Below are 10,707 nucleotides of genomic sequence, written 5' to 3'. Positions count from 1 at the left end.
TATCCGTCGGGACCCTTTTCTCGCCCCGTCCCATGCCCATTCCCTCCATCCCCGTCCCCTCCTGTCCCCTCCAGTCCCGTCCCCGCATCTCCCGGCCACCTCGACGCGGAGCGCGGGGCTTTGCTGCCCTCCAGCGTGGAAAGAGGAAACCGGAGGGCTCCGCGCAACCCCCCGGAGAAGCGGCGCTTCGACGCTGGGTGCGGGGGCTCCGCCGGCCCGGGACGGGCTCCGTTGCGGGACACCCCCGCACAGCGCCCGGCGCCCCCAGCCCCCGCGTCCTCCCGGACCCCGGCTCTGCCCCCAATAAAGCCGCTGCTCTGCCGCTGCCTCTCGTTCCTCCTCTTCGTGGCCTGGGGCTGGGGGCACCTCTGGGGGGCTGGGGCTGGGGGCTCTGCGCGCACCAGGACGTGAGGAGTGGGGAAGGCGCACGGGGAGCTCCAGCCCGGGGGCTTAGCGCCTGATCCCAGCAGGCGGTGGCAGGGATGGGGTCCGGGGACCACTGACTGGGGAGCGGGGGCTTTCCCCCGGGGCCTGCATGCCACGTGTGGGGACATCGGCAAGTGCCCTGCGGGATGGGAGACCTCCCAGCCTGGGCGTGGGCATGGACCCCAGGCTGCTCAGGGGTGCTGTGTATCGACACCAAGCCGCAGTGACGCAGGAGCTGGTCCTGTGGGAGCATGGGGGCATCAGCAGAGCCTTGCTGGGTGCCCCACTGTTGGCCTTTCTGGAGCCAGGAGGGGGGCAGAGCAGGGGGGAGGCTGCACAGGGGATGTGGGAGAGGAGCTTAGGACACCAGGCAGGTTTTTCCCCACTCACACATGAGTCAGCCTTTCCCAAAGGCAATACTCATCCCAAAAAGCAGAAATGTGGCAGTCTGACAGCATCAGACGGGAACTCTGCCCTCTGGGGCACATTCCTTTGGGGAACGGTACTGCTGGGGAGGGTTGTGGGGATGAGAAAAGCTGTGCACTTGCAGGGAATCCTACCAGGAATCCTGCCCCCCACTGACCTCCAAATTACATAATTACATTTTCTCTTCTTCCCCCCGTTCCCCACCCACGCCCCGTTATTGTCTGCAGGGAGCAGTGAGAGGGTGACACCTGGGGAAACAGGGCAGACATTTATTGATCTGGGTCCCCAGTGAAACCCACAACCATCATCTGGGGGGGCTTTAAGCAGAGTAACAGAAAGGCCTCAACAAACTGGGCTCAGCGTGTCCATCGTGGCATTGTCACTGCACACCGTGTCATCGGCCAGCTCCTCGAAGACCCTCCGGAAGGCCACCTGGAGGGACACCAAGGAGCAGCGCCTCCGGCAGCTCCCCACCAGGAAGTAGATGAAGGGGTTGATGCTACTGTTGATGCAGGCAAGCAGGAAAACAACCTGGGAGTGCCCGATGCTGTAACTGATATGCTGCACGAAATTCCAGATGCTGAGGGGAAGAGTGAAGAGGAGGAAGAAGAGGACGGTGAGGAAGATAACGATGTAGAGCCTCCTGGGCTGGCGCTGCTGGGAGCTGCACTGGACCTTAATGAAGAGAAGTATGCTAGAGATGACCATGGATGGTGCAAAGACGGTGAAGTTGAGGGCGTACATGGAGATGAGGGCCAGACGGCATTGGTCGTGCTGGTGTGACAGGCACAGGACAGCTACTGCAGCAATTACAGAAATAGAGAGGGCCCAGAGCAGGGCACACACCACGGCCGACAGGTGCTGGGGGCGGTGGCCGCAGGGGCTGCTGGAGCAGATGACGGACACGCACCTCTCGATGCTGATGGCTGTCAGCAGGTACATGCCCATGTTGTGGGTGAGCAGCAGGGGCAGGAGGAACGACTTGAGGTACGCAAAGAAAGGGAAGGTGTTGCAGGAGAGGCTGTCCAGGATGTAGAGGAGCGAGGAGGTGAGCATGAGGAGGAGGAAGGTGAAGTCAGCGACGGCCAGGTTGAGCACGTAGACGGTGATGGGGTTCCTGCGGATGCGGCAGCCGAGGAGCCAGAGGACGGCCCCATTGCCCACCAGCCCGCAGAGGCAGATGAGCAGCGTGGCGCCGTCCACGGCCACGTCGGGGACGTCTATCTCGCACACCTCTTCTCCCTCGGCCGTCGGCGTGGGTGGCGGAGGAGACAGGGCCGTGTGGTTGGGCTCCATGGCAGGAGGCCAGGCGGTGGTGGATGGGGTCCTGGCTGCGGTCAGAGCAGGGAGCGGGGGGTGAGGGTGAGTGGGATGAAGCGGGGAGCAGGGCTCCCATTGTGGATGTGAGAGGGAGGCGTGAGGGCAGGGGCAGGAGGCACCAGGAGCTGCAAAAGGGCGGCACAGGGCAGGGGAAAGGCACTGGGGAGAGCACAGCTTGTCCGCAGGAGAGCAGGGAGGGAGGGAGGTGCTGGTTGCGGGTGCTGGAGGAAAGAAAAATGGGGTAGGGCTGAGGAAAAACATTGCACTTAACTGTTAGCTTTGTTGAATCAGCAGGCTAGGGCTGTTTTTCCAGAAGGGCTTGTGCAGATCCACGTTGGTGTCCTGGCATCTCAGGCTCCCCTCAAATCCAGGTCCTGAAGAGGATTCCCCTCAGGCCAATTGTGCAATGAGGAACGTTTCCTGGTCACCAGGGTGTCCCCGGACTCGTCACTTGGCTCCTCTCTGTGCCTCTATGCTGCATGCACGGGCTGCCCCAGCCACAGTGGGGTCGCAGTGGCATCGAGAAAGGTTTTGTAACCACTGCTACGTCAGAGCTCTGCTTCCTTGTTTTTATTTATCTTGATTTTTTTTTTTTTCCCCACAAAGGAAGTGGCTTTTGCCAGAAACTATGCAAGAATTTTGTGAATGGCTCCTCATGCTTTTCTGATTAAATACGCCCAGCTCTCACAGCTGCATTCCCTCTCTGCCTGATGCATTTCTGTCACTCCTTGTTCCACTCCCCCACAGCTCAGGGCTTTCCAGCCGCACAGGGTGGGCATTGCCCCGCAGCGGAAAAGCGTGATGCTGGTGACGCTGGCAGGGCCACTGCAGTGCTTCTCAGAAGCAACTCCCCTTGTGGGAAGTATGTGGGAATTATGGCCAAGATATCTCCCGGGCACGAGGGAATACGCAGTCAAAGTGGAGCCAAAACCTAGTTTTACTCGTCGAATTTGGGCATTAACAGTTTATAAAAGTTTATAAATTATCTTTGAATAAAAGAACGAGGAATGGTAGTTTTCACTGGCACTTGCAGCCCAGACGGGTTACTGCTAATACCCCCTAATGATACAAATCCAGATACCAGGCAGGGTTCTGTCAGTGCTGTGCTTCCCTTCCAGCATGCTGCTGGAGAGACGTGCAGCCCCCCCAGCCCTTCACCAGGGGCATGATGGTGGCATGGGAAGTCCACATCTTCCTCCTTGCACTTGGGAGCGCTTGTGGTTGTTTCCCACAGTGCCACCTCTCTGGTAGCGCACAGACCAGGGGCTGTGGCTCCTGACCTCAGTGTGGTTGTGGTTCAACCCTCCCTGGGGGCACAGGCCCTCCACACCTGCTCTGGGCAGGTCCCTCAGCTGTAGAAGACCTTTCCCAAGGGAACCCACCCTTCTGTGCCCTACCGCTCCTGTAGAGCAGTGTCCCTGTGATCGGCCACTCCTGGCTGCTGTCCTGGCTGCCAGGCTGAACATCTGGTTCCTCACTGATTTTAGGCTGCCCTAAAATAGGTTGTTTGCTCTCAAAGACATCAGATTCATCCCGCCATATAATTCCAGTCCCAATGCTCCTGCAACAGAAGAGCTACTCCTAAGGTCTCCTGTTAAAGTCACTCCCTTCAGCAGAAGTTGTTTTGCACAAGCACACACCATCATCCCCATCCTCTCAGCTCTGCCCCTCACTGGCATCTCGCTGAGGGTGGAAGCTGTGGATACAGATGGTGGCGGCTCCACAGGAGCCTTCACCAAGCTCAGCACTGGCTGCCCAGCAGCAGCCTGGCCACGTCCGCAGCACCTGTGTTCCACCCAGTGCCTTTGGTGGGACTGGGTCCTGTTGGAAGAGCCAGCAGGGAAAAAACATTATTGGTGCAGCGCTCCTGAGTGCAGGGTGGCAAGGGCTGGAACAGGCAAGGATGCACATGCAGATGTAGTGCTGAGTACCTGCAGCACCGTGTGGATTCCAGAATGAAACCTCCTGGCCCCAGTCCATACCCTGTCTGCTTCCCTGGGTGGAGAAGTCCCTGCTCTGGGGCCTTGGTGCCTGATTGTAAAGCACTGAGCATCCAGTGCCTCGATTCCCACAAGCCCCCGTACTGGAGGAGGTGATGGAGAGGGACAGAAAAGAAGCTTTCATCTCCCTCTGTCCTGGTATCCTCCTGCACCACTGTTTGGAAGAAAAGGTCCATCTCCTTCTAGCTGACAGCATCATTCAGCAAACAAATCTTGACACCAACAGGGGGGTTTAACTAGGGAGGCAGGAAGGGACAGGGTAAAGAGGCAAGTGCCTGCAATCAGCACTGGGCCAGGCTGGACAGAGGATGGACAGACAGACAGACAGACAGGGGTGGATGACCATTGGTAAGTGCGGTTCTGGGCGTGGGGTGAAGAACCCCATGGAGCAAACTGCGTGGGCAGTCCTAAATAAAGGGACAGGAATGTGAAAATGAATGTGAAATGTGAATGTGAAAGCTCTGGCAGGTGATAGCTCAAGAGGGTGAGCTCTGCTGACTGGACAGTTTCATGAGCTTGTGAGAAACAAAGTTGTGTTTTTGCAGTAGAGAACTAATTTTCTGTATTCAAAGGTAGTTGTGTAGTCATAACAAGGAGCAATGCTAAGTAGGTAAGTGGACAGTAGAAGGCCTCACTCTTCCAAAATAAGGTAGAAGCTTGAGAAAAACAGGATGAGCAGTGTGAGAACAGTAAAAGATCACAAGTTCTCAAAGCATAAGAAAGGAGAAATTAAGGGGTAGAAAAAAAAAAATGTATATATATAGTGTAGAGGAGCATTGAGTAGCTTGTGCACCTGTAGTACTCAGCCAATGAGAAAACAGGGGAGGTGATCGGGCATCAGGTAATAGGGAATAAAAGGTTATGATTTGTTCACTAAAATGCACTCCTGATTGACAGGCCGCCTGCCATTGCAATCACGAATAAAAGAGCTTCACAGAAGATCCTGTCTGAAGAAAAATGAGATGTTTCTCACAAGCTCTCCTGACATACAGCCATAATATTTACAGAACATAGCTTCTTCTGAAGATGTATGAGCCTAACCTCGACACAAACAAGTAACTGATGTTTGTAAATCTTGTGTTGGAAATAAAAATTTAGGCAACCAATCCCAGGATGTTGCCTGCAAAAGCAGAAGCCAGGAAACCCTGGGTAACTCTGCTCTTTCTCAGAGCACATGGGCAGTGAGCATAATCTTGCACAGCACTACACCGGCATACCTTGGAGCTTTCTTATCATTACTTGTTTGCACTTGAAGGGACTGAGGTTGCAGGGGGGGGATATCTGGGGACACAAAGGCAGTGTCAGCAGGCGAGAGAGGAGGAGATCTCAGCCCTGGAGCCCCCACATGCTCCAGGTCCAAGCAGGAGCACCCCTTCCTCTCGGGTGCAGCAGGAGCTCTTTGAACTGCAGCCACTCTGGGTAGGACTCGTCTCACTGAAGTTCAGCTCTCCAGAAATTATTGTCTTAGGAAGTCTCAGTTAGTTTTGTGCTCACAGCAGCATGCTCCTGGAAGCTGTGTGTTTGAAGGTCATGTGTCACTGTGAAGTTGTGGTATATAAGTGGCAATCCTCGTTTTGAATCAGACAGAAATCTTAGAGCAATGCCACGCTTGTAGCGCAGGGTCCTAGAGATCACTGCCTGAACTACAGGAAAAAAAGTCTGTCCAGTTCAAAGATACAAAAATGTTGGGATTGGGTTTGCTTTAAAGTGAAATTAAAGAGGAACCTAACAGAAAGATGTTTTGTTTTTCCCATAGGGCTAGCTTCTGAGACTTGTTAGTCATTTCCTGTATGAACGCAAGCATAGACTATAACCAGAACTCTGATATCATCAGATGCTATGAAGCAGCTTCATGTTTGCAAGAGCTCCTGAGCACGCAACAAAGCAGTTTGTAAAAGGGCCCGAGAAATGTGCCGTGCTGGGCGCCGCACAAGCTCAGCAGGACAGGCATGGTCCAGTTTATAAGCGGTAATTCCAGAAAACCTCATGAGAAGATTCTGTCACAGGACAGCAGCTGGCAAGCAAGAGGAAATGTGAGTCTGCAGCACGTCTGCTCCAGTGAAGGTCTCCAGGCTGCGACAGAAAAGAAGGTCAGGCTTTTCCAGGTGTTTTATTCCCATCCTAATCAGTGCACCCACTGGCCTCCTCCTCTCCCCTGGCCCCCTTCTCTCTCCCCCACCCATCTCCTTCTCCCCCCACCCCTTGCTTTTGAACCTGCTGGTGATTTGCATCAAATCTGATCGCAGCTCATTAAGATGTACAAATATTTGGGGAAAGGTGGTAGGGGAATACTGAAATGGGCGTCTCACTGAAGGAACCTAGCTGCTTAGTAATACCAGTTGTAATTTGAGTCCATGTCAGATCCACCCACAAAACTGCTTGCTCTTTGCCATCTCCAAGGACAATCCCTTCATCCTCCTATTTCCCTCCTCCAGATCTAACCTGTCCAAAGCCAGAAAAGAAGCATCCCCCTAGCTTTTTCTCCATTCCTGTGCATGCTTTTGTGCCAGGCATGTTATACCCATCTCCCCCATCCCTCCTGTTCCTCATTTTTTCTTTGTGCTTCTCCATGTGGAAGATGAGGTATGGCTGCAAGGACCTTAAAATCCTGGTGTGGGGGCACACTGGAGCTTCTGACATGCCTCTGTTTCTTATCACCCCTCCAGCTGTGCAAGGGGAAGCTGAAGCAGCAGATGTTTCACAATGAGCGCACCGTTCCCTACCACAGCACGATACAGCCCTGCTTGCTGGAGCTGGCCCAGTGGGATGGCGCATGACGAAGCTTGGCACCGTGGGCTGATGAGGCAGGCTGCCTCACGTGAGGACGACTACAACTGGACTGACTGTGAGGCTGACAGTTTGAGCGAAGTCCCTGCCACGCTGCTCATCTGCCTCTGCGGGCTGGTGGGCAACGGGGCCGTCCTCTGGCTCCTCGGCTCCCACATCCGCAGGAACCCCATCACCGTCTACGTCTTCAGCTTGGCCATTGCTGACTTCACCTTCCTCCTCTCCATTGCCATCGCCCTTGTGATGTTTTATGGACCACTGAGCTTTTGTCACAGGCTGGGCTCACGGGATGTGATGGCTATGTTGAACATCATCATCATCTTCGTTTTCACCACCAGCATATACCTCCTGGCGGCCTTTGGTGCCAGCACGTCCCTGTCTGCCCTCTGCCAGGCCTGCTGGCCCCGCTACCGCTCCTGGCACTTGCCAGCACTTGTGTGTGCCCTGCTCTGGGCCCTCTCCTTCTTGCTTACCGTGACCCTCTACTTCTCCCCAGTGGCACTTGTCATCTTCGTCCTGAGCTACCTGTTGTCGGTGCTTATCCTGATTCTTTCCAGTCTAACCCTTTTTGCCAAGGTCTTGTGCTGTTCATGGCAACATCCCCTGAGGAAGCTCTGTGTTGTGGTTCTGCTCGTTGTCATCTCTTTCCTCTTCTTCAATGCTGGCTTTCCTTACTGGCTCTTGCTAAGATTGTTTGATTTTTCAGTTCTCTTCTTTGACACACCTCTCCTATTTGCCTGTGTGAGCAGCAGTATCAATCCTATTATTTATTTCCTGGCAGGGAGCTGTACAAAGAAGTTCCCAGTCTCTGCTAGGCTTGCTTGTCAGAGGGCTTTTGAAGACGTCATGGAACCTGAAAACAGAAGTGAAACTCCCAGAGAAAGCTCAGTGGAAATAAATGTTTAACCTTCTCCAGCCCCTCCCTGGGAGAAGATCCTCTAGGGATGGCGGTGTCCTGTGAGACAGGGTGAGGCAAGAACGATGGCTTTGGTGCTGCGCAGAACTAGCAGCAAGACAATGTGCTGGGCAGCACAGGAACCTGTGCCTGGGGTTGGCACTGGGCAGGTGGTAAAACACCCATCAAAACGTTTTGCTCTGAAATCTTTGCTTTGAATCTGTCCTATCTAACAGGTCTGAGCTGTTCCTTCTTCAAAAGTGAGCTTGCTCTAGCCAGTGTGCTATTAAAGCAAAGCCAAAGCCATGGAGGCTCTTAGCTCCTGCCGGTGCTTTTTTTTCGTGTGTCTGCTGAAGAGCTGAGCACTGCTGGATGCAAGAACCTGGCAAAGCAGGGCAGAGTAATGCCTCAGCAAAGCTTTGTGTGTGCAGCCTTGGTGGGTGTGGATACATGCAAAGACTACGCAGAGAACTCCCGTTCGGCTTTGTGAAGAGGGAAGTAGCCATGTGTGTGTGATCAGCCCCAGAAGGCTTTCCCCAAAATGCAGTGCTTCTTCTGGCAGCAAGGCAGACAAGTTTTGTCCACGCATCATGTTGGCCATCTGCACACAATGGTTTGGACTGGAACTGGCTCTTGCAGTCCTTCCCACTCTCCTCTGGGCTGTCATATGGTTAGCCTGAGCAGATGCCATTTTGCAACCACAACCTGATGATTGTATCCAGCTCTGGTGTGTTTGGTCCTTCTCCAGAAAAACAAGAGGAGTAGCGTTAGGATCAAACAGAAACAGAAAAGGACAGCTCTGCTTGAAGACTGTAAAGTCTGGATTTTCAAGGTGACAGAGGATACTGGGCGATGGAAGGAAAACAATTAACTTTTTATGGAAACAACCCTGCTGAAGCTGTGAGAACTGACTCCTGGTAGGAGGCACCCTCCAGGTGAAAGGAGCAGTGCCAGTGCTTCCTTGGTTCCTCTTCCTTTGGGTGCGTTCCTGCCCTCCACATCTGTCAGCCCGTCCTATGAGGAGCTGGGGTCTGGAATGAAAACTGGTCACTTGGTGCTCAGCTGTTCCTAGGAAGAGCTTCCAGCTCTAACGTGGTGGTGGAGCTGAACTGCAGGCTTCTTGCAGGCAGCTTCTCTGCTACCTGCAGCATTCTGGGCAGATGCTGTCGGCTGCCCAGGGCCTTCGCAATGTGAATGGGGAGGTCTTGTCACTGATAACGCTGCCACATCCCAGCTGTTCCAGTGTTGTTCCACCTGCGGTGGGATGAGGCACAGCATGCTTGGGAGGCACCTGTGCTCCCCATGGACAAGCCAGGGGCTTAGAAATGAAAGGGAATGAGCAGTGTTGTAGGAAAGACAAGCCAGGCCTGCTCTGCTCAGCAGTGACAACCCATGCAGCAATGCAAGTGCGTGCAGGGTGCATCACAGCAGGTCCTCCATCTCCTCCAGGCAAAAGCTTCAGAGCTAAGAAAAGCTTCATTTTTTTAAATCAGGTGCACCTACACTCTCAGCTGTGCTGAGGTAGGGAGAGATTTGTGTGAGCTGGGGGTTGAGCCAGCTCTGAGGCCCTATGTGCAGCCACCGAGTAAACATGCACACCTTCAGAGGTTCATTCACCGCACCTGCATGAAGACACAGGCTAGAGCATCTGCTTGCATCACGGTCTCTTTGGTGAGACTGTGGGACAACACTAGAGAAACAAACTTGAAAGAGGTGCCCCCTTCTCAGTGTGAACAGCTCCACCTGCTTCAGGGTGCGAACCAAGGGTTCAGGGCAGAGGGAAAGAATAATGGGCGCAGAGATACCTCTAAGATATTCCTAGAGAGAGAGCATTAGACTGAAGACAGTGTGTGAGACTGAGGTGGGGAGAACAGGCAAAAAATAAAGGGGAAGTGCCAGGAACATTTGGGAATAAAGACTGGGTATGCTGGGCCAGCTCTGCCAGCAGCCCTGGAGCTGGGGAATTGCTGCTGGTGCTGTGCAGGATCCATCCCAGTGCAGGATGTGTCCCCATGCTGGATGTGTCCCAGTGTTGGATGAGACCCTGCAGCCAGCCAAGGTCCCAGAGCTCCCGTTCCTGCTCAGGGAAACCCTCCTGGGTCACCTGGTCCGAGAGGGAGATTTTGGTGGGGCTGCATTGCCAGCGAGCCTCTCCTCAGCAGTGTGTCCTGTGTGTACCTGAGAGTAGGTGAGAAGGAGGAATGAGCAAGAGTGAGAAAGAAAAAGAGGGCAGCATCCAACAGTGCTCTTCCTAGTGTGTGACAGGGCAATACCCTGTCCAGCCTGGGGCATGAAATTGTTAAAGTGACCTCTCTGTGGAATCTTTTCATGTTTTATTGAAACCATTGCCAAGTTAAGCTTGTATTTTCTTTGACCATACTTCAGGAAGAAAACATCACAGGAAGTATGAAATGTACAAAAAGAATTATTATTATTATTATCATCATCATTATTATTATCATCATCACCATTATTATTATCATTATCATTATCATTATCATTATCATTATTTTAATGTTATAAAAAAAAAAAAAGAGTGTTAAAGATGCTATAAAAACCAGATAACCGACATTCTGGAAGAAGTTTCTTTTAAGTCAAACAATGATTAGGTTGTTTCTTATGAAATATAATAGTACCCCTAATAGTACCCCTAGAATAGTACGCCTAGAAGGGCCCCTCAGTCGATGCTCATGTTGTTACTGCTATAATGCTTGTCAGAAGGGATCTCAGCTTTAGTTTGGAGGAGAACATTGTACTGGGTCTGGCTGGGATGGAGTTAATTTTCCCTGCAAAAGCCCATGTAGTATTATGCTCTGCAGCTGTAGCTAGAACAGCACTGGTATCACACCAGTG

At 53.0% G+C, this 10,707-nt stretch overlaps 2 protein-coding genes across 3 annotated transcripts; one reads left to right on the top strand and one right to left on the bottom strand.

Annotated features, from left to right (window-relative positions):
* Positions 1–1,105: 1,105 nt before the first annotated feature.
* Positions 1,106–2,985, bottom strand: LOC101795736 (mas-related G-protein coupled receptor member H). 2 transcript variants are annotated; one of them, XM_005028394.6, is made up of 2 exons: positions 2,444–2,985; positions 1,106–2,179 (listed from the first exon to the last, which is right to left on the bottom strand). In XM_005028394.6, the coding sequence occupies exon 2, from the start codon at positions 2,146–2,148 to the stop codon at positions 1,195–1,197; it is 954 nt and encodes a 317-aa protein (XP_005028451.2). In that variant the 5' UTR covers positions 2,149–2,179; positions 2,444–2,985; the 3' UTR covers positions 1,106–1,194. The 2 variants fall into 2 exon arrangements, with proteins under 2 accessions (XP_005028451.2, XP_005028450.2); XM_005028393.6 differs by having other exon boundaries at positions 1,106–2,183; positions 2,444–2,977.
* Positions 2,986–5,981: 2,996 nt separating this feature from the next.
* Positions 5,982–10,425, top strand: LOC101795552 (mas-related G-protein coupled receptor member A2B-like). Its single transcript, XM_005028391.6, has 2 exons — positions 5,982–6,262; positions 6,839–10,425. The coding sequence occupies exon 2, from the start codon at positions 6,876–6,878 to the stop codon at positions 7,863–7,865; it is 990 nt and encodes a 329-aa protein (XP_005028448.2). The 5' UTR covers positions 5,982–6,262; positions 6,839–6,875; the 3' UTR covers positions 7,866–10,425.
* Positions 10,426–10,707: the final 282 nt, after the last annotated feature.

Source organism: Anas platyrhynchos, chromosome 5 (assembly GCF_047663525.1).
Source record: "Anas platyrhynchos isolate ZD024472 breed Pekin duck chromosome 5, IASCAAS_PekinDuck_T2T, whole genome shotgun sequence".
NCBI lineage: Eukaryota > Metazoa > Chordata > Aves > Anseriformes > Anatidae > Anas > Anas platyrhynchos.
This window is presented reverse-complemented; position numbering and strand designations above follow the sequence as displayed.